Source organism: Tiliqua scincoides, chromosome 1, assembly GCF_035046505.1.
Source record: "Tiliqua scincoides isolate rTilSci1 chromosome 1, rTilSci1.hap2, whole genome shotgun sequence".
Lineage (NCBI taxonomy): Eukaryota > Metazoa > Chordata > Lepidosauria > Squamata > Scincidae > Tiliqua > Tiliqua scincoides.
In genome coordinates, this window is record NC_089821.1 from 80477632 (window position 1) to 80499386 (window position 21755).

At 43.1% G+C, this 21755-nt stretch overlaps 1 protein-coding gene across 1 annotated transcript; it reads right to left on the reverse strand.

The window, feature by feature from the left end:
• Nucleotides 1-357: 357 nt before the first annotated feature.
• On the reverse strand, nucleotides 358-21372 carry CCDC14 (coiled-coil domain containing 14). The gene is made up of 13 exons (XM_066634850.1): nucleotides 21290-21372; nucleotides 16723-16778; nucleotides 14928-15003; nucleotides 12825-12897; nucleotides 12588-12728; nucleotides 12031-12279; nucleotides 11839-11933; nucleotides 9949-10522; nucleotides 7860-8001; nucleotides 6768-6847; nucleotides 4408-4626; nucleotides 4109-4241; nucleotides 358-1466 (listed from the first exon to the last, which is right to left on the reverse strand). Exons 1-13 carry the CDS (start codon nucleotides 21320-21322, stop codon nucleotides 488-490), a joined length of 2850 nt encoding a protein of 949 aa, XP_066490947.1. The 5' UTR covers nucleotides 21323-21372; the 3' UTR covers nucleotides 358-487.
• Nucleotides 21373-21755: the final 383 nt, after the last annotated feature.

Here is a 21755-nt window from a genome sequence, read left to right on the forward strand (position 1 = left end):
TAATTTTGTATCACTTGATCATGCCACTAGATGTCTCTTTGCTAGATGTGTAGTCCTAACTTTCCAGAACAGTATCTCATATCCTTGGCCTGAACTGCATTGGGTAAAACAGTATTGCAGCCAAGGATAAGTGTCAGGTTCTGTTCTGGAAAGTCAGTGGGATTGCTAAGCAAGTGGTGAGAATGCCCCAATGCCTGTACTTCAGAAATTTGTTTGTGCTTTAGATTATGCAGTAATACCAATAACAAGTAAGCTCTAACCATCATTAATACATCCATTTTATTAGTACAATTGAGTCTCTTAAAATATAAAAACACATCTCAAACATACAATTGATTCTAGTGATGATAGCCCTTCAGTTTCAATAAGAAAATAAATGTTAATTCAAAAAAAGACATCCATTTATACAAAATACAGTCCAAGACTATTATAAATATTACTGATTTGAAGAATGGCATGTTCTTCGTGCTTGTTCAAAATAAGTACATTAAGGATTCTTTGTTCTGTTCAAACTATTCTGCAGTGTTTTTTGTAACCTGGCTATGTTGGCATCTAAGGCTGCTAAACCATTTTTGAAGTTCTCTTCATCTCGAGATGTGAACGTTGAAAAGGAAGATATGGTCCATTCAGATTTTCTTGACAGCCAGTCAGAAGTTGAAAAACTGGAGTCAGGAGCAGAAATTCCAAAGCTGTTTGTCGGTATGTTCCCTTTCTGATGTGAAATAAAATCTTTCATGCACCTATCAGACTCAAGTCTGTCTGGATTATCCAAGATGGCTTTAGCAGCTCCATTTGTTATTGCTCTTGGCTGCATTTGGAACGTTTCACCTTCCAGCTTTGCTGTTGTCCTCATAGTTTCAGATTTATTTTCCAGTGCCTTTATTGGACTGTAGCTACCATAGAGCTTATCAAAGACCTTTGTCTCACTCAGCATCCCAAACCTATTTGGTTGTTTCAAATTGGCCAACCCAGTGTCAGAGTTCAGTTTTTGAGGAAGCTGTTGCATGTCTGACCTCTGGTCAGTTGCTGGTTTCTTCATCTGACTGCTAGTCAAAGGAATGTAAAGAGTCTCATCTGGATTGTGTCCATCTATTAAAGTACTCAAGTCACTAGATCCTTCAACATGAGGCTGTAGAAAGGAAAACACATCACTTGAAGGCATGGCTTCCTCAGTCCTAACAAGACTCCTTGGAGGAGACTGTTCAGCGGCCTTTATGTCATAGACTTGATTTTGGTCTTTCATCCCACTTTCTGATAATTCTTGCTCTGTATCCATCAGAACAGGGTCAGTTTCTAATTTTTTGAGGTAGCTAATTACAGAAGCACTCAGAGGATATATTGAGTCAGACTGCAGCTGTTTCTCATGAATTTCCAAGAGAGTTCTTGACAGCCCCCTTTCCTGTTTGGGTTTAGCAGTGTCCATGGTAAGATCCAAGAGAAGTTTGGACATACTGCCCTGTAGAGCCCTGTTAAGAATAATATAGTGGCTGAATTTTGATTAGCACAGCACATGACTATGCTAAAAGCACAAAAACTATCCCTTTCAAGTTAAATAGCAGGAGGCCTGCAAGTAGGCTGTACCCCCTACAACAAATAAAATCTAACTTAATCGTTAGGCACTCCAAGCAGCATACTACTATTTATTCATAGTGAGCTGCAGCAGAATGACAAGTTTATATAAGAGACAAACAACTAAACTACTATTCTGTGGAAATAGAATATTGAGTTTTTTAAGCACATAACCAATTTCTTCTAAAATTAAAGGATACCAGTCCATGGGAAAAAAGTGTACACTATATTATATTCTGTTCCAAACCTCCTCAGGTCCACTTCAGCCTCATCCACCTCAAACTTAAAAGCAGCTGCTTCCCTGGAATTTTATTCAAGGCATAAGGAACCAGCAGTCACAGGGATGGGATACTTGGGAGGAGGGCTATCAACTGAGTGGGAGAGAACTGGCATGGGTGCTGCTTACAGGGCTGTGGTATGCAGCTGCACGGAACAGAACTGTGAACAGCAGCTCCCAGGTGTCAAGAGTGACTAGGGCCTAGGAAGTAGCTCTGTAAGTACAAGGGCAGCCCACTGTCTTTTCAACATCCTGGTGCGGCTGATGAATGGAATGGTAAGCTTTTTTGAATGGGCATGGTATATACAGCTCCTGCTGTGGAATCAGAGATGGAACCATGTATGCAGGACTCATTTGTAAATGTGGTTCCCCATCCAGAGAGGGTTACAGCCAGGAAACCTACTTCCACTTGCTGTGGTACCCCCAAATGGACTAACAATAATAAAAAAGTGAAGAATCAAGAATCTAACGGTGTTCAAATACTCTGGCAACACCAAATGCCCATTTCTGTTTTTCAGCAAAAGGATTTAATTCTATGCATGAGTCACTACCACCACCTGGTGGCTAACTACTACAGTCAAAACAATTCATATACTGTGTATCTGACAAGCTAACCGTTCAGTAAGAATTCTGTGCATCACTTCTTGCTCGAAAAGGTGAACATTTTCCAAGCCATGTTCCACTAGATTAGACAATACAGGTTGAGTCTCATTATTTGTGTGGGCTCCTTTCCCAGAACTCATGGATGGCAAAAACACACTAAAGCAAATCAATTTAAAAAACAAATTCCCTTCCCTGATTTAAAAACAGCCTTGCTGACCTTTGTGATGTTAAGAGCGTCATTAGGCAGACAATCCGTCAACCAGTCTCTCTCCAGGTGAGCCAAGGACCCCTACCTTCACCCAAAGCAAAGTGATCTTTCTTTCACATGGTGGGAGAGGTCACTTTGCCTTGGAGAGAGCATCAGCAGCTACCTTCTCTCACATCAACAAGGCTATTGTTAAGCAACTGCCCTTAATTTAAAGGGTCCTCATGGAGATAGAAAAATCTGTGGATAATTAGGTTATACCTGCAATCCCTTGCATGACACTCTCTACAATAGTAAGAAAAGCAGTTTTTTAAACTGATTTTAAAGGGATGAATTTCTGTCCCCTTCTCCAGGGATCAGCACATTTCTTCTCATTTGCAGTAAGAACAGCAGATGGGAGCACATTAAATCTAGCAAGGGAGAAGGCTCTCCTTTTTTGATAACTGTGCAGATAGATATGAGGCTACTTGACCATGCAATATAGGAATCTCCTGACTTAATGGGGAACATGTTCTGTTTGCCATCCTGTAAAGTTCCTGCCTTTTGATGTTAAAAAAAAAAATATGCATTTGATGAACTGAAATGCCTCTTGATACGGAAGCGAGCCTAAACATGATTGAGACATACAAAATCATGCAGGGGATGGATAGAGTGGATTAAGAAACGCTCTTTTCCCTCTTGCATAACACCAGAACCAGGGGACATCCACGAAAGCTGAGTGTTGGGAGAGTTAGGACAGACAGAAGAAAATATTTCTTTACCCAGCGTGTAATTAGTTTGTGGAACTCTTTGCCACAAGAAGTGGTTATGGCATCTTGCTTGGATGCCTTTAAGAGGGGATTGGACAGATTTCTGGAGGAGAAGTTCATTACAGGTTACAAGTCATAGTAGGTAGTTGCAAGCTCTTGGTTTTAGTGGCAAGCTGCCTCCAATTGCCAGATGCAGGGGAGGGCACCAGGATGCAGGTTGTTCCTGTTTTGTGTGCTCCCTGGGGCATGTGGTGGGCCACTGTGAGATACAGGAAGCTGGACTAGATGGGCCTTTGGCCTGATCCAGCGGGGCTCTTCTTATGTTCTTAGTGGCCATTTCTGTTGAGTCAAATCTGTGTATAACAAGGTTGCACCTATACTTCATAGGTGGCTAAAGTGAAATTGCTTCCAGATCTATGATTAAAGAACTGAAAGTAACTTGGCCCAGTCTCTTCATTTGTATGTCTTTCCACTGTTCCTTTTTATGCCCCACATCCTAATTTTTAAAAAGCACCACTTCAAGTTAGGTCTTAAATAAACTGGGTTCTTGTAACCAAACTATTGAATGACTGAAGTGCAAACTCAGTTAAAATGTTATTTTTTTCTGAACTATTGTACATCTTTTGTAGGTTTCTATGGCACAGATGTCTCCCTTACTACAAAGCTAAAATGAAGTGGCAAATGAGAAAGCTAGGGTGACATTACCTAGTCAGTTCGCGCAGCCTGTTCACTTCTGCATCTCGCTGACGCAACATTATACCCAAGATCTGGCTCTCCTTCTCTGCTGCTTGCAATTTGTACTGGAGGCTCTTCATGCTGGATAACGTCTCATCTGCCTCTAAAATATGTATTAATAGAATATACACCTTTAAACTTGTTACATAATGCAGAGAGAAAAGTCTAAGTCACCTTGGAGGGAACTTCAAAAAAAAGCAGTACATAAATACCCTAATTAAAAATAAATACAACTGCTCCAACTAAATAAAACTGCAGTTGGTACACACCCAGTTTGAGTTTTGTTGAGTCAATATCATACTGTTGTCTCTTTCCAAGCAGCTCCTGCTCTCTCTGGTGGATTGTGGCAGTCAGGCTTTTATTTTCCTCTTTCTGGTCTTCTAGGATTTTAATGAGTTCTTCATTTTTATTCTGCAGCAACTCAATGCTTTTCATGGATTCATTCAATTGACTCTGTAGAGTAGTATTCAAAGACTGAAGAGACACAACTACAGGAGGAAAACACACAGTTGAGTTCATGGACCAAGAGCAATAGCTGCAATGCCCTAGGCATGACTACTACAACTCATTCTGCATTGCACTGCCTTTGAAGATGACTGTCTAGAACTGTGATTTTCAATGTAACATGGCATATTGGTGTGCCCTAAGCAGTCCGTAGGCATGCCACCAGAGTTTGGGGTCATTTATTAGTAGGGTACATAGGGGGATGCGAGCTCCTCACCAGCAGTGCGGTGTGCCTTGGGAATTGTCCAAAAACTGATGGTGTGCCTTGACAATTTCAGTACCTTGTCAGTGTGCTGTGGGTTGAAAAGAGGCTGAAAATTACTGGTCTAGAACAGTGTTTCTCAACATTTGTCCTCCACCCTATCACATCACATCGTCCACTATTCAAAGTGCCAGTGGAAATATCTGGCAATTACATCGCTAGTTACTTCTAGGGTTCTTCTTCTAGGTTTGGGGGCCAGATACAACATGATAAACACCAATAAGAGGCTTTTTTGAGCATGGGAAAGCATACTTTGGAGCTATGCCTGCTGATCTGAGCCTCCTACTGCTGTTTGTTGTGTCGCAGTCCTGGTCTTGCTGTTAGGTGGCAGGTGTCCAGGAATCCCGTGAGTAGCACCAGACACCTCAAGTACCATCAGTGGTACCCATCCCACTGGTTGAGAAACAGTGATCTAGAAGCTTTAGCCATTGCAGAATATTGCAGCTTGCCTCCTTAGAAGATATGTGAATTTTCTGCAACAGCAACACTGTGGCTACCCATTTCCATGCAGGCTAAATTCAAAATGCCACATTTGACTAATGAAATCCTTAGCAGTTGAGGCTTGCATCTCTTAGGATTCTAGTGAGCAGCAGTTTTAATCAGGGACATATTTCTACCTCATTCTGCCTTTCTTGATACAGTCACATACATGAGAAATACGATTGTGTCAGCTAGCTCAATATGATCATAATTATTAGCAGACATATGCTGCAGTGAAATTCCTTTATGTGAAGTTGGGATAGAGTTGCTAAAAAATATAGCATTCATTATTTCTGGATTGAGTAGGCAAAAGAGGAGAAAGTAACCACTTCATTTTTTTAATGTCTTGGGCAGTTATGCAGCTACACTAGAAAACTTTTTAAAAAACCCTTAAGTATACTAGACTCCTGATAGTCTGGCACCTTTAGGACCTCTGTGGTGTAGGATTATTGGACACGCTGGACTCTCAGAAAGTACTACAAACAGGAACATTTTTTATATACAGAGTTTCCTTGCCAGCTGAGCAGTGAAAGGCAAACACTGGCCTTCTGGACTGCTATAAACTGGCTGTGATCTCTTTTTACACCACCTCCCAAGAGGTCTAGGCTGAGATGGTGAGAAGGAACCTTCAGTGTGATTGCAGGGCTGGGGCTATCCTTTGTGGTGAGCACAGGCAGCTCCTCTTGTGCCTCACAGCAGGTCCAGGGGAAGGGCAAAAGAGCCATGTCGGAAACAGAGTCCTTGCCCATGTCATTTATGTGGCTGCAGCAGCTTGGAATGACTGCCAAACCCCAGCCATTTTGCTGCCAGAGTGTCAGGAGTGCCATACAATCAGATGCTGGGCCATTTGAGTTTCACTGTGATATGATTTCTGTGTATGCGACATTTACAAACAGTTGGCTATATTGCCATATATATAGGGCAGTACTGTCTGACCTGCATCCAACAACACAGATACTTGACCTTTATTGAATCAATATTTTAAAAATGCTTAAAATCTTACAGAAAACCATAGGGGTGGGAATGTTGCACATGGTTGTTGAACTGGTTCCATAGTGTGACATCAGAACCAGTGTAGGAGGCACAGTCCTGGAGAATTGGACTTTAGTTCAAATTCATGTACAGTCATGGGCTTTCCAAGCAAGAATCAGAGGCAGCGTAAGATGGTTCTTCATCCAAATAATACGACTGAAAGTGATGGGCCTCAAAGAGTTATTGTGACTGGATGAATACAATGAATTTTTCAAGTACTTTGTAGACCAAAACAAAACACACGACCTCCATAACTGTTGTAAATAACCAGAGAAAATATCACTGTTTCTCAAGTGTCAATCTTGTATATGTTTTTAAAGTATACTTGAATATTTACATACTGCCACTTACATTCAAACTTGTTATCCTGGCTGTATTCTTTCTTCACTCTTTTTTGATCCTTGAGTTGCTGATTTAATATTCTCAATTGCCTATATGTGAATTAGAAAAAGTCTGAATTAGGAACTCTTTTCTAAGGCAAATGGGGGGGGGGGGAATTCCCTCTCCATTAATTAATCTCTCCTTCCTTGATTTGAGTCAAATCTTTTTAGTTTACTCTTTGTCTATTCTGACACAACTCTTTAAGCTCTGGTAAATTTACAGAGAACACTGCTTGGGAAAATGGCTCCATGTGAACCGAAACAATTCTGAGATACAAGAAACCTCAAGCAAACATTTTCACAGTCACTCCCATATTGCACAGTTAAACCCTTGTTGCCACTAAAGCAGTAACTTCCAACCAGCTTGGCATTAATAGTGCTGATCTAATCAAAGTCAGCAGAAACAGCCATGCATCACTAAACATCAGTGATGCATATTCACACTAAACACAGTTCTTACCAATGGCAGAACAATAAGTAGGTAAGTGGAACTAACACTTGATACATTTCTGTCTTTGTGAGCACACGTATCAGTAATACTGAGATAACTATGACAGGACACTGGATCCCATGTTCACTACTTACCTTTGCTGACCACCTTTCTTCCCCAAGGAATCCTACCTGGAAGTGGGAGACTGGAGCAAGAGTACACAAAAGAGAAATCAATGTACTCTTCCTACCTCCTGATTGTCTCTGACATCTCTTGCTTTCAAGCAGAGGTTACTAGAGTAGGGAAATGCTAACCCAGGTATGGCATTACTATCTTCTTCTGCCAAATCAGAAGAGACTCAGTGCCAGAAATACAGGAATACTCCACTGGTGTGCCACACTCATTTCAGTTTTAAAGTTTTCTGCAAGAGCTTTTAACATTTTAATACATTGTATTTCCTCTTTACAGACAGTACATTCTAGATGTGTAGCAAACATCTAGAATCCTACTGAGAGTCCCTTTGCTTTAATCATATACTCATCCTTCCTTTTCTGCTCTGAACAGCAACCTAGATTCTAGTGAACCAACACAATACTCTTACGTAGGTAGCTCTTCTATATACATTTTACTGACCTGCGCAACTGGGCATTTTCACTTCTGAGAGGTTGAAGAGCAAGTGCTATTTCCGCTTGCACAATTGAACTTCCAACAGTTGTAGGCAGGAGAGAGATACAGTCCTCCACTTCACCTAGCAGCCTCAATATTTCTGAATCATCTGCAAGAAAGAAGGAAAAATCTGAGGAAGTATCTAGACGGACCATGGTGCCCTGCTTCAGCATGCGTAACAGAGAGCGAGCTGTGTGTGGCTGTTTTGGCTGGCCAACTGGTTCTAATGTACTGGTGTTTATGTCCTTGCTAGGTACTATAAGACAAGGAGGAAAGGAGTCTTGGGCAGGGCAGCTGACTGGGAGGGAGTAGGATTACCAAGAGTGGGAAGACTCAAGAGCGCAGAGTAGATGCGGGGGAGAAGAGATGAAGGATAAGGACAATGGACAAGTGAAGGGAGAAAGAGGCAAGGGAAACAGACCAGATGAGATGAAAGGCTGTAGGATGGAGAGAAGTACAAAAAGCTGGGACAGACAGTGAAATGACTCAAAGAGGGAGGAAGAAAGGAAGGCAAGGCCAGCTGAGAAAGGTAAATGGTGTTAAATGGGAGCAGGAAGGCAATGGACCAGCCCACCTATGAAGGGGCTGAGCTGCAAGGAGTGGGAAATACACCCTAGTTTCTGAAGAAATGGTGGCATGGGGCACTTTGTGAACTACCACAGAGTACCTGAGAAGAGCCCTGATCCAGGAAGGGTGATGTCAACTGACACCCGTGGCCTCTAGTCCTCCACTGACAGCTGGAGCAACTAATGCAGGGGATCAATATAGCACAGGGGTCTCCAAACATTTTGGCATGAGGGCTGCATTGTATATCTGAAACAGTGTTGAGGGCCAGAAAATAAATAAATACATGGAAAACCGATGATTGAATACAATAAGTGAGTGGGAGTGGAAGGAGGAAGACAGCAAAGGGCAAAATTGACTTTTGGAATAGTAGCCTTCTACTAGATCGTATCTTTAGTTATATGTGATTCCTGTGAAGAAGTCTTTCACCAGCAAATGTCTTATCCCTCCCCCTTGACGTGGATTTGTTTCCTTGGGATGAAGGGAAGGGAAACACACACGGATCAGATTATATGTGATTGTATCTTTTAGAAAGATTAAATCAGAAAGTGTGCTGTTTTGTGCTCCAAGCCAGAACACACCTCCTCCTTTTGATGCCAAATTATAAGAGGTTTCAAACTGAACCCTGTCTTCAATACATTCTAGGGTAGTTTCACACAGGACATATTTCCTACTAAGAGCCAACCCCCCCCACCCAAAAAACAAACAAACAAAAAAATAGAATAGATGCACATTAAAAGCAAATGCATCATTGATCAGTTTCTGCAATCAGTGGCCACAACTTTAAGTCCTGATTGATTGCCACCATGACCTTAAAGATATTTACTTATAATTAATTGTTAAAATCAAAGGAATTTACTTCCATATAGCCCCAAATAGTGTATTGCAGACAACAAAAAAGCAAAGAGTATTCAGTTATGGATACTTTTCTCTAGAAAAAAGTTTGATCAATATTTATAGGGCTGATTTTATAATCTATTCATTTGATTAGCATGGGGCAAAACAGGAAGATAAATTTCAATGACTTCTCGGAGCACATCAACTTATCAAGCTCCTCCAGAAGCTGTTATGATTTCATAATCAAGGAAACCCCAAAATTGTTAGTGCAGGATAAACATACAGGCAACATAGGAAACTAGCAAACTGTGGATATATTACTGAACTTTAGTACAAGAAATTGATCCAGTTAGAATATATTAATTTTACATTGGTACATTTGCGTTTCATGATGCCTTTAGAAAAACAAACAACCAGTGACACATTCTGAATGTGAATAAGGGACATATCTCCCATATAAGACTTCTGCAGGAGAAGGTAACAGTGTACTATGCCCATTGTAAAAGACAAAATAGTTTTAATCTTTCAGGCAAATGCTGAAGTATGCAACTTTAGCACAAACACTGATGAACTATGAACTCTGACTTTGTCATATTTGCATTCCATTTTGCAGCAGTATCAATCCATCAAAGCATGAACAGAAAGCCCATTTTACCATGGTCTGTTAGCAGGGCCTTGAGTTCTCCCAAAAGATACTTCACAGTTGACACTTTTTGAGCTGTTTTCTGCAGGCTTGCTTTTGTAGGCTTAAACACTTTCTTGTCAAAACTAGTCTGACAGCTTGTATCTCTCACTGGTGCCATGTCCACTCCGTCCAAGTCTTCCTCTTCACTCATGATGCCTTCACTATTTTCCTCAGCAAGTTCTCCTTCTTTAGGATTTGAGGACTTGTGTTTTATTGGATCAATATCCTGGAACTTTCCATTAGCATTTCCATTCTCTCTCTCATGCGCTTGCAACAGAGCTAGGTGAGCTTGAATACACCTTAATAGGTCTGCCTCTTTCAGCTGCTGTTTGTGGCTCCCTTGATCCAACATAGCATCTCTGCCATCAGGTGGAGGAAGAACTGCAGATCCTGTGGAACTGCTCTGAGTAGGCTGAGGCACATTAGGCAGAGCAGGACCAACAGCACTAGGCTGCACTTGGGCACTAGAGGCAGTGGAATCTGATCGCAAAAGAACGGGTTCCATTTGTGGTGCACACTGGGTGCAGGTTTCCACAAGAACACCCTATATAAAGTAAACACAAACAATCATATCTGTACTTCTAAGTGGATGGAGTGCTACTGTGGCTATGCTCACAGCACTCCAGCGCTCTCTCAGCATTCCATCAGCTTCTCTCCCTTTGCTTCCTTCCCTCCCCCACCCCAGTCATGGTTCTACTAGTGTGCAGTATGGGTCCAAAAGAATACAAAAAGAGTGAGAAAGAATGGGAAAGGTGGAATTAAAAAAAATAGTTAAACATTAAGAGAAGTGTGTGTGGGTGTAAAGAGAGATTTTCAGATATGCAGTCTGCCCTTTCCACCCCTTCCCAAGGGAAAGTGCTACATCAAAAGGGGTGCAGAATGGGAAACAGGACTCCATCTTGACCCAAGGAACATGCTACAACTCTGATTACTGCAGGAAAGGGGTTTAATTCAGGTACAGTATGAAGGGGTTTTCTGTTTGACAAATGCTTGGTTCAAGGCTGGATGCCCCACACACTAGACCCTTTCTGACCCGGGGGGGGTTAGGGCAGACAGGGAGGAAATAGCTTGCCCAGCAGGGAATCCCCTTCAGAGTGGAAGAAATAGCACAACAGACTAAGGGTATGGAAGAATGGCCCTCTGTCCCTTTAAAAGCCTAGGAAACTCCCACCATTGCAGCCTTTAAACCTCCCTGCCTCCACCCCTCCAAATCTGTCTTCCTTGCCTGCTATCCTCAGTTGTCAGCTCTGACATGCACAGCTATTATGTCATCCCCAGAGGCCTCAGTCCTGCCCAATCAGCCAGGACAGACACACACAAGCTTTGCACCCCTCTTGTAGGCACCCCTCTTGCACACACCCCAAACCAAAATTTATATCTTGGTTGTTTGATAACAGTGTGTGTGTGTGTGTGCGTGTGTGTGTGTGAGCAGAAAACAGGATCTAAAAATTTGAAAATTGCAGTATTAACCATAACAAAAAGCAGAGCAGTCCCTAAAATACTGCATTTGAAAATCTGTTAATGCCTCTGCAATGCAAGTGAAGTTTCTTTTCCCTAATTACAGTCTGGATGGGTACATCAGTCGGCAAACCCTCTGTAAAGCCTATGCGCTTTAAGATCAGACGCTTAAAACAGCTATTCATCAAAGGAAAACATCACAAAAGGGCAACTGAGCTTATAGCAGACCAAACCAAATGTATACTATATGGGAAAGGGCATGATTGGTGAATGACAAAAACCCAAACATTTTTAATTGTGTAAAAAAGGTCCTTTTTATGTGGCTCAGATTTGACTGTCAATGACACACAGAATAAAGCATGGCAAGGCTAATTTAATTGCAGGCTTAAGCCAAACACTTACAGGTTGAACAACTGAAGGATTAGATGCGTGCTCCGGTGACAAAGCAGGTGTGGAGGTTGGCAAACGGTAGTTGAATGCTATAACTGGTTGATATCCTACCATGGTAGAGGGCAAAGAACAACATTAATACTAAGGTCAATGTTACTAAAAACAGACATACTTATCAAACTAAAATGTGATATTCCCTCTCACCATTTTCAGGAGCAGTGCAAAGTGGTACTTTGGGAACACCATTAGATTTCTCTGAAGGTTGGTTATTTAGCAGAGACATTTGGGTTTGTACATGCTCACACAGTTTCTGATGCATTACAGGAGAATGCTGAGTGCAATGCACATGAATTGGTTGAACGGGAGGTGCTTCTTCACTCATGCTTACAGATATCCTGTCTTTTTCAACAGCAATTGAATTGATTGAAGATGGCTTCTTGTTAGACTCGGGCACTATGAAAAACAGAGGAGTGTTGAGGTTTATCCAATAACATCTGAATACAACACTAATCCTGCTCTTGCAGTGTGTAGTAAACACAATGGTTTACTCCCACATATTCACAAACTATGGCTGGAGATACATTTCCATGATGCAAATAAAAACAGCTAGTACAGGGGCAATTTACAGAAGATAGACAGTGCAGCAAGGTTATTAACAAGCACAAACAGAGCTTTAAACATTAAAGCATAAACTGAATATTACACTGTTGGAATTATTCTATTGTTATGATTAAAACATTGAAACTGAACAAATGGCTTACCAACTTCTTTACGCACATTTGGAGGAGGAATATTCTTTTTTGGGCCCCTCTTCTTTGAGCCATTTACTTTACCAAGTAAAGGTCTGGAAGTTGCTCTAACAACAGTTGCTCTTCCTGGCTTTCGACGGACAGCCTCTGTTGCTACCACCAATTCAAACAAATACCAGTTAGCAAAAATGTATTTAAAAAGTCATCCAAAGAATGAAAACTGCACTCAGGTAATCAAAGAGATACTACCTTCATGCTCATTTTGTAAAATATCCTTTAGTAAAGCTGCACAGCGATCAAGGCCATTATGAATAGTTGTAACCTGTGAAAAGGGAGAGGAATAAGACTGCAGAAGGTAATTTTACGCCACATCAAAGCAGCTCATCACAAAATATTTTATTCTGCAAGCTGGTAAAATATTCTATTTCACCTAAATCATATAGCAAGATGTTTTACATATCCTTATCTGGTATGTTTTATAACATGCATATACATATGGTCTGCCCTTAATAGCAGTATCAAACGAGCAAGTACTGAGCATTTACAAAGAAGAATTCTCAGTAGCTGCTCTGAACTCTCTTCTCTGGAGACTCTAAATCCCAAACACCTTTCAGAAGCATTCAAAGACTACTTAAGTGGTTATTTGGGTTGTTCAAAGGAGCTGGATGGAGTTTGTAGGAGCGTTCATGGTTTTTTTCCCCCCATTTCTTTTATTTCTATTGTACTAATTTTAAATCTGGCTACTTTATGTATTTAAAAGTAGCCAAAGATAGGCAAATTCAAAACAGTTTGTCTCGAGTCCTCCTTTAACTTGACTCGAAAACAAATCCTAATGGGCAGACTTTCAGTCACCCAGAACGCTTTAGGGATTCTAAAAGACTCGAGTCCTGAGTCTTTCCATTAAAAAGTCAGCCACAGCTCAGTGGAAAAAAACAGAGCTGCTGCCAGGGTTCATGTGCGTGTGTCAGAGTTCTCATTTAACAATCCCTGATAACCCCATCCCAACTGTGAACAAGGCAGGAGGGGGTCAGATGAACTGTGTGAGAGTGGGAACAGAAGCAGCAAGAAGGGTCATGCGCAGCAGCTGGGAGGCTTACTAGTATGGCCCAATCCTTTGCAGCTCTGCTCAGTAGCAGTCGCATTGTGGACAGTCATTCAATGAGCCTGTAAGAGCCATGCCATGAATTTCTCCCCGCCACCTTCTCCCCTCACTCGTCCAGGGAAAAAGACCTTCATCCAATGATCATTAGTTCCTTCAGAGATGAACAAGAGAGTTCGCTCATGCCTCTCCCGCCTCCTGCTCAATGCAAAACCAAAATATTAACCCTTCCCTGCCTCCTGACTGGAAATTCTCTGCCACTCACCCAGCCTGAATGATGTCCCAACGAGGTGTTTCATGCCAAAAAAAAAAAGCAAGCAAGAACACTCAGACATAGATAGACTTGAGTCTGCATGCATGGGGACTCATTTTCGAGTCAGTGCCCTCAGACTCAAGTTACTGACACGCCTGACTTGTGTGTACATGAGTCAGCAAAAAACTTGTGTTTTTGCAACTTGGACTCGAGTCAACTGACTCAAGTTCCCATTCCTGAATGCAGCCTAGTTTTAATGTCTCCTTTAATGGAGACATTAAAATAAACGAAGACAGAAGTAGAAGACAAGTGAGTAATTTAGCACAGAGAACTTGTTCACCCTTATTGATTTCTCTTATTCAGAGCACAATCCAAAACCAGCACTTAGGTAGGCTCAATGGACTTGCACTGCCTTCTGGGTATTAGGAACATGCTGTAAAGCACACCCGTGACACCTTGGGAGTTGGGTAGATCAGCACAAGGACATGCACTGGCCTCCTGGCACCAGATCCAGTGGCAGAGGACGTAAACTCACGCTGGCCTAGGGAGGCTGGGCACAGAGGGTTGGAGAGGGTGACGGGAGGTCGGAACAGGGATGTTTTGGGGGAGGAGGGTGGGCCGGTGGGTAGACTGGGCTGAGGGATGGGACCAGCCTCAGCACCTTAGGCCGGATCCTAATCCCCCCTCCCAGCCAGCCTGGTGTTACAACAGGCTACTCGGATTTGCATCAGTGATTTTGCTGGTGCAGATCCAAGTAGCCCCATGGGCTAGGAGAAAAAACTATGCTCTTGCTCCAAATTGTGCTCCAGCCACCTCCTAACCTGCGCTGGATACAGACAGGCCAGTCAGCCTGACTGTTCAAGTACAGGTTAGGACTGGGCTGCTCGTGTGATGACTAGCACAGCAGGGAAGCATAACACGTGAAAGCCTTCTTCAGCATTAAGCATTTAGTCACAGATCACATTTACAATGTGAATGGTGAATCACAATCTCTCCTTACCTGATCCTCAGAGTCTGTGGAATAAAGAGAGAAGCCAGATTCAACATCAGAATGAGCTATTTTTCTTATGGTGCTCCTGAAACACAGAGAGGACATGTTGACAATCTCCTCATTACACTTATGAAGGAGAACATAAAAACAAGCTGTATGTGGAAATCTAGGAAATAAGAAATGCCAAAGTGCCAGAAATACTGAAACCAGTTACACCAGGACAGTGCTTTTGAAGGCATTACAAGTTCTGCTTGAAAAAAAAAACTGAAGAGGACACTTTAAATAAGCTGACCGTCTCAAGTAATTGTCAGTACTTTGAGGTGAAAAAAAGGTCTTAATTGGACAGATGTTACCTGACACTTCTTCATTAACTTATCTCAAAACTTAAGAACATAAGAACAGCCCCACTGGATCAGGCCATAGGCCCATCTAGTCCAGCTTCCTGTGTCTTACAGTGGCCCACCAAATACCTCAGGGAGCACACCAGATAACAAGAGACCTCATTCTGGTACCCTCCCTTGCATCTGGCATTCTGACATAGCCCATTTCGAAAATCAGGAGGTTACACATACACATCATGGCTTGTAACCCGTAATGGATTTCTCCTCCAGAAACTTGTCCAATCCCCTTTTAAAGGCATCCAGGCCAGATGCCGTCACCACATCCTGCGGCAAGGAGTTCCACAGACTGACCACACTCTGAGTAAAGAAATATTTTCTTTTGTCTGTCCTAACCCTCCCAACACTCAATTTTAGTGGATGTCCCCTGGTTCTGGTGTTATGTGAGAGTGTAAAGAGCATCCCTCTATCCTTCCCATGCATAATTTTGTATGTCTCAATCATGTTCCACCTCAGGCGTCTCTTTTCTAGGCTGAAGAGGCCCAAACGCCGTAGCCTTTCCTCATAAGGAAGGTTCCCCAGCCCAGTAATCATCTTAGTTGCCCTCTTTTGCACCTTTTCCATTTCCACTATGTACTTTTTGAGATGTGGCAACCAGAAATGGACAGGTGTGGCCTTACCATCTATTTGTACAACGGCATTATAATATTAGCTGTTTTATTCTCAATACCTTTCCTAATGATCCCAAGCATAGAATTGGCCTTCTTCACGGCTGCTGCACATTGGGTTGACACTTTCATCGACCTGTCCATCACCACCCCAAGATCTCTCTCCTGATCTGTCACAGACAGCTCAGAACCCATTAGCCTATATGTGAAGTTTTGATTTTTTGTCCCAATGTGCATGACTTTACACTTACTGACATTGAAGCGCATCTGCCATTTTGCCATTCTGATTTGAAGCGCATTCTGCCAGTCGGGAGAGATCCTTCTGGAGCTCCTCACAATCACTTCTGGTCTTCACCACTCGGAAAAGTTTGGTGTCGTCTGCAAACTTTGCCACCTCACTGCTCAACCTGTCTCCAGGTCATTTATGAAGAGGTTGAAAAGCACCGGTCCCAGGATAGATCCTTGGGGCACATTGCTTTTCACCTCTCTCCATTGTAAAAATTGCCCATTGACACCCACTCTCTGTTTCCTGGTCTTCAACCAGGTCTCAATCCAGGAGAGGACCTGCCCTCTAATTCCCTGACTGTGGAGTTTTTTCAGTAGCCTTTGGTGAGGGACCATGTCGAACGTGTCGAAGTTCAACATGCCTTGAATATTTTGACTGTTCGCTTTGAGAATTTACTTTTTCAGAACCTGATGCCTAGCCAACTAAGAGCGCACGTGTCTAGGGAAATATTAATAAGCTGTTAACACCTTGGGCTAATCCAAAAGATATTAATGAAGCTATTGATTTCTTACTGTTTTTTCCCGCTTGTTAATTTGGTGGATCCTGTCAACCTTCCTGAAGACAGTACCTGTTGAATGCAAAAGCAAGCACTCAATATTTTATACAGAAGAATTATTACAGACCAAAGACCTGGCTTACCAAGAACTGCTTTAATTAAAGTCAACATACATACATTTGTACTGGAAAAACACCACACACTATGGCTTAGTTTTAAAACTGATTTAATATATATTGGTAAAACTACAGAAGATCATCAGTCTACTTCAACAGTGCAAATCAGCCATGAACTACAGCACTACAACATCTCCACAGACCTACATCAACTGGTCTACGAGCTGCTAATTACTGGGAAATTTCTTAATATTTCTTAATGCGATGGAAAAGCAACGTCTGCATCTGTCAAACCAAGGCAGATGGATGCTACCCACCAGAATACCCAGGAATGCTTCTAACCAGAAAATCCTCATTTTTGCTACAAAGGGTACATGGGGAATGGGACCCCAGTCAAGACCAGAATGCACACGCAAGAGAGAGCACATTCTTTCCCATGTGCTTTTTCAAGTCAAAAAGCACCTCCCATACATCACTTTGCTCTTCAAGTGACTTGAGAAAATCATTGACTCAATAACAAACTGATACTTCGAAGGGGCAATTTTTGGAAAATGGCACGTGAAGGAAGAGTGAACTTCCCTGCATGTGCTGGTCCTAACTGGTGTTCACTCTCTCTATACACCTATCTTTATTTTTTTTAAAGCACGCCTGGATAGTACACTTTTGCATGCATGTCTAATTTGGTTTTACGCACACCTTCTGCACTCCATTTAATGACTGTTAGAAACTGAAAGCTCTGGTTTTTTTTCATCATGCCCACTTTTTCTTCTTCCTGTTTTATTATAAAGCCTGATGAAGAACTTGATAGCTTCCTTATTACTTTGTATTGTTTTAGTTAATCCTTATAGACGTATTACCCTACTTTGGCTTTTGAATTCTTTTCTAATAGACCACCACATCTACCTACAATTTATTAATAGAACTGCCAAAATATAAATCAAGTAGTCTTTGGGATCTTGCTTCTTTCCAATGACTTTTTGACCCCCACCATAGCATACCTAAGCCAACTACTACCACATTTCTGGTTTAAAGGTTTGATACAACCAGCCTCTCTCTCACCACTTCTGGATAGCACTTTTGGCTATCCTCTGGTTTCCACCTCCACCTCTAAGCCTAGATACCGGTAACTAGTACAAGTTTAAATGCTTCTCTTCATGTCACTCTCCTCTCCCACTATCAAATTTTAGTTTACAAAATCTACCTATGGCAGGTCCTTGCATTCCTTCCTTATGCAATAAAGTGGCATGTACAACAGTGTACAAACAGCATAAATAATAATACAGGTAGATTACCCCTTATCCAGACATCTGAAATCCTGACTATTCCAAAATTCAGACATTTCTGTCCAAGACATTAAAAAAAAAAACTTTCTGTAGTATGAACACTAGAAGGTCATTCCCACATACAGCCAAGGTACAAGATGCAAGTTCTAATCTGTGCTCCATGGTGTGCACCCGTACAGACATTGTTGAAAAATGTCAGAGGACAGCAGGCACACGTACTGGTAACAGCAGTGGTGTCGCCAGGGGGGTGCAGGCCGCACCGGGTGACGTGCACAGGGGGTGACGTGCTAAAATTGTGGTGGTTAGGCGTAACCCCATCATATTATATAACACTGATGCAGAATTTCAAGCAGAATGCAATGCAAAAAACCAGAGCAAAATATCTCCTTTCTATCAAAAGTTATGGTCAAAAAACTGGACAACAAAAAATGCATGGATCCCTATGGAAAGTGAAAGTGAGTCGTATCGCGTGTTTACTCGCGAGTAGGTGAACGTGCCTTAGTCCATCGGAGAGGGCAGGCTGAGAGGAATCTAACGACACCAGAATGGTCCTGATCCAATCAATGCAGCCCCCAAAAACACCAGAGAAGGAAGTCCCTCCCTCCAAGCAGATGAATGTATTGAGCCCCACAGAAAGCTAAACTAAGCCTCGCGGTCACATTTACTCCCAAGTAAGCAAACGTGCCTTGGCTGGTGTGGAAGATCAGGTGAAGGAGAGTGCAAGGCTACCAGAATGGTCCCGATCCTATGTACCTGAAGCTAAACAAGTGCTCCAGAAGGCAACCACCCCCCCTCCTCCACTAAAAAGGAACAAAACAGGCTTCAGCTGATAAGGTGAACCTTTTTGAGACTTGCAAAACTAGGTGAATCCTGACAGTGATCTGGTTTAAACAGAAGTTCTTAAACTGAACTGGGCACTGCGTAGGGCTGAAAACCTTACTGATTTTGGAGGGGGGGGGTGTTACTGCAGGCAGGTTTCAGAGAAAATTCACTTGATGGAACAGGGGTGGCTTTTGCTTATTTAATTATTTGTTTTACTTTAATTATTTATACCTATTTATTTTAATTTGCCTGATGATGTCACTTTCAGCATGACATCACTTCTGGTGGGTCTTGGACAGACTGTCATTCTAAGAAGTGGATCCCAGTGTTAAAAGTTTTATTGCTGCAATAAGGTGTTAGGTAAGTTGCAACCCTGAGGGGGGTATGACACCACTAGCGACCAAAATCACTAAAATCACAGTTTGGAGGAATAATACCATCATGTTATATCTCAATCAATGTGTAATTTCATACAGAATGTGTTCTATCTTTGTTCTATCAAAAGGTAGACAAAAAACCAGTGGGGGCAGAGTGATGGTGCATCACCATGCCCACCACCTGGCGTGTTGCTTCGCCCACTGCATGGGGGGTGACGCGCTGCACTGGGTGACGCTAGCCCTAGTGACGCCACTGGGTAACAGTGAAAAGAGCAAGAAGAAGCATTTCTTATAACATTTATGCAATTATTTTGAAATCCAGACAAATCCAAAATCCAGACACCAAGCAATCTGGATAAGTAATACTCAACCTGTACTACTACATCAGTAAGACAGACCAGAAAAGCCTATAGACTGTCTTGAATTGTTAATCCACACTCTTATCACAAGATCTCTCAAGAACTGTATTCAGGCTCTGGGAAAAGACATTTCTAACTTTTTCCAAAGGGGGACCCACGAAGTCAGACCCTCTGCTTTTACCAGAGGGTTGCAGAATACCCTGAATAGCCTAACCCAGTGTTGCTCAACATTTGTCCTCCATTGTACCACTACACATGGTCCATCTATTCTGTTCAGTTACTGGAAGTAACTGGAGATGACAATTTCTGGGTTGGGAGGCCAGATGCAACACAACAAACACCAGTAAGAGGCTCAGGGTGGCAAGAGACACTGTTTCAAGCAGTGGCCCTCTTATATTTAGCGGGGGTGGGGGGAGTAACTGTCTGCACAGTGTGTTTTGTAGTGGCTCTTGCTGGTGGTCTTCTGCATCTTTTTAGATTGCGAGCCCTTTTGGGAAATTGAGCCATTTAGTTATTTGACTTTGTCAACAGCTTTGTGAACTTTTTTGTTGAAAAGCTTTATATAAATACTGTTAATAATAATAATAACAGTTCTATGGAGAACTCGTGCAAGGAAAGCGCCCTACAGGTAGACCACAGCTGCGATACAAGGACATCTGCAGGAGGGATCTGAAGGCCTTAGGGATCTGAAGGCCTTAGGGATGGACCTCAACAAGTGGGAAACCCTGGCCTCTGAGCGGCCCGCTTGGAGGCAGGCTGTGCAGCATGGCCTTTCCCAGTTTGAAGAGACACTTTGCCAACAGTCTGAGGCTAAGAGGCAAAGAAGGAAGGCCCATAGCCAGGGAGACAGACCAGGGACAGACTGCACTTGCTCCCGGTGTGGAAGGGATTGTCACTCCCGGATTGGCCTTTTCAGCCACACTAGACGCTGTGCCAGAACCACCTTTCAGAGCGCGATACCATAGTCTTTCGAGACTGAAGGTTGCCAATAAAAAAATAATAATAACAACAGGAAGGTTTTTTCAAGTGCAAAAAAGCATGTTTTGGAGCCTGTTTCTTGCTATCCAGGTCTAGCTGCTGGGCAGCAGGTGTCCTGGGATCCTCTAAGTACCACCAAACACCACTTCAAGTACTAGTGGTACTGGCACCACTGGTTGAGAAACACTGGCCTAACCCACCTCACAGGGCTGTTGTGAGGACAAAAGGACGGGGTGAAGGAACTATGAACACCACCCTGAGTTCCTTGGAGGAAGGGTGGCATTAAAATTAGTTAGATAAGATAGATCCCACTATGGTCACCCCTCCCATCCCAGTTCACACTGGTTTCCTTTTTACACTTGCTGAGCAGCAGGCTGGCTTCCAAAGGCTCTTCTCAGTTGCAATGGTCTTAAGGGGGGGGGGGTGCTTCAGAGGCCACAGGAGCTATTAACTTTAAAAGTCATATCTAAAAGTTATTTATCTCTCCCCCCAGTTAGTTCAGAGCCCAATCCTATGCCTGTCTACTCAGAAGTAAGTCCCATTACAGTCAGTGGGTCTTACTCCCTGGGAAGTGTGGCTAGACTGCAGCCGTAGCTTTTGTCTCCCCAGCCCAGGGGGCTCCCATGCCCGCCCTCCGCCCCTTCTCACCTTGTGATGGCGAGCACACCCCGCCCTCGCCATTGTCGCCGAGTGCCCAGAAGAGACCTTGCTTCCTCCTGCTCCGAGCCGACTGACGGGCCCTCAACGGTTACTCAGAAGGGGCGGTCCAGCTCAGGCACCGCCCACTCCTCCTTGACGGCGGTAACCTCAGCGGGAAAGAAGCGGGGAGGCTGGGACGTGAGAGCGAGGCGGCCTCCCATTGGTCACGGCGCAGCGACGATGGCCCAATGGGGCTCGAGGGGGCGTGGCTTCGCCTACCTGTTGCTTCTTTGAGCGCGAGGCGGGGACAGGTTGCTCCCTGCAGGGTCTGGTGGATGCTCAGGTGATGCTGTCACGCCCTGGAAGGGAGGAGGGCATAGTGGCTTATGCACAGAGCCCAGAGGCGGCTGCCCAGCCGAGCCCTCCCCAAGCAAGCTGGGCTTTGTCTGTATACACCCTGGCCGGGTGGACACAA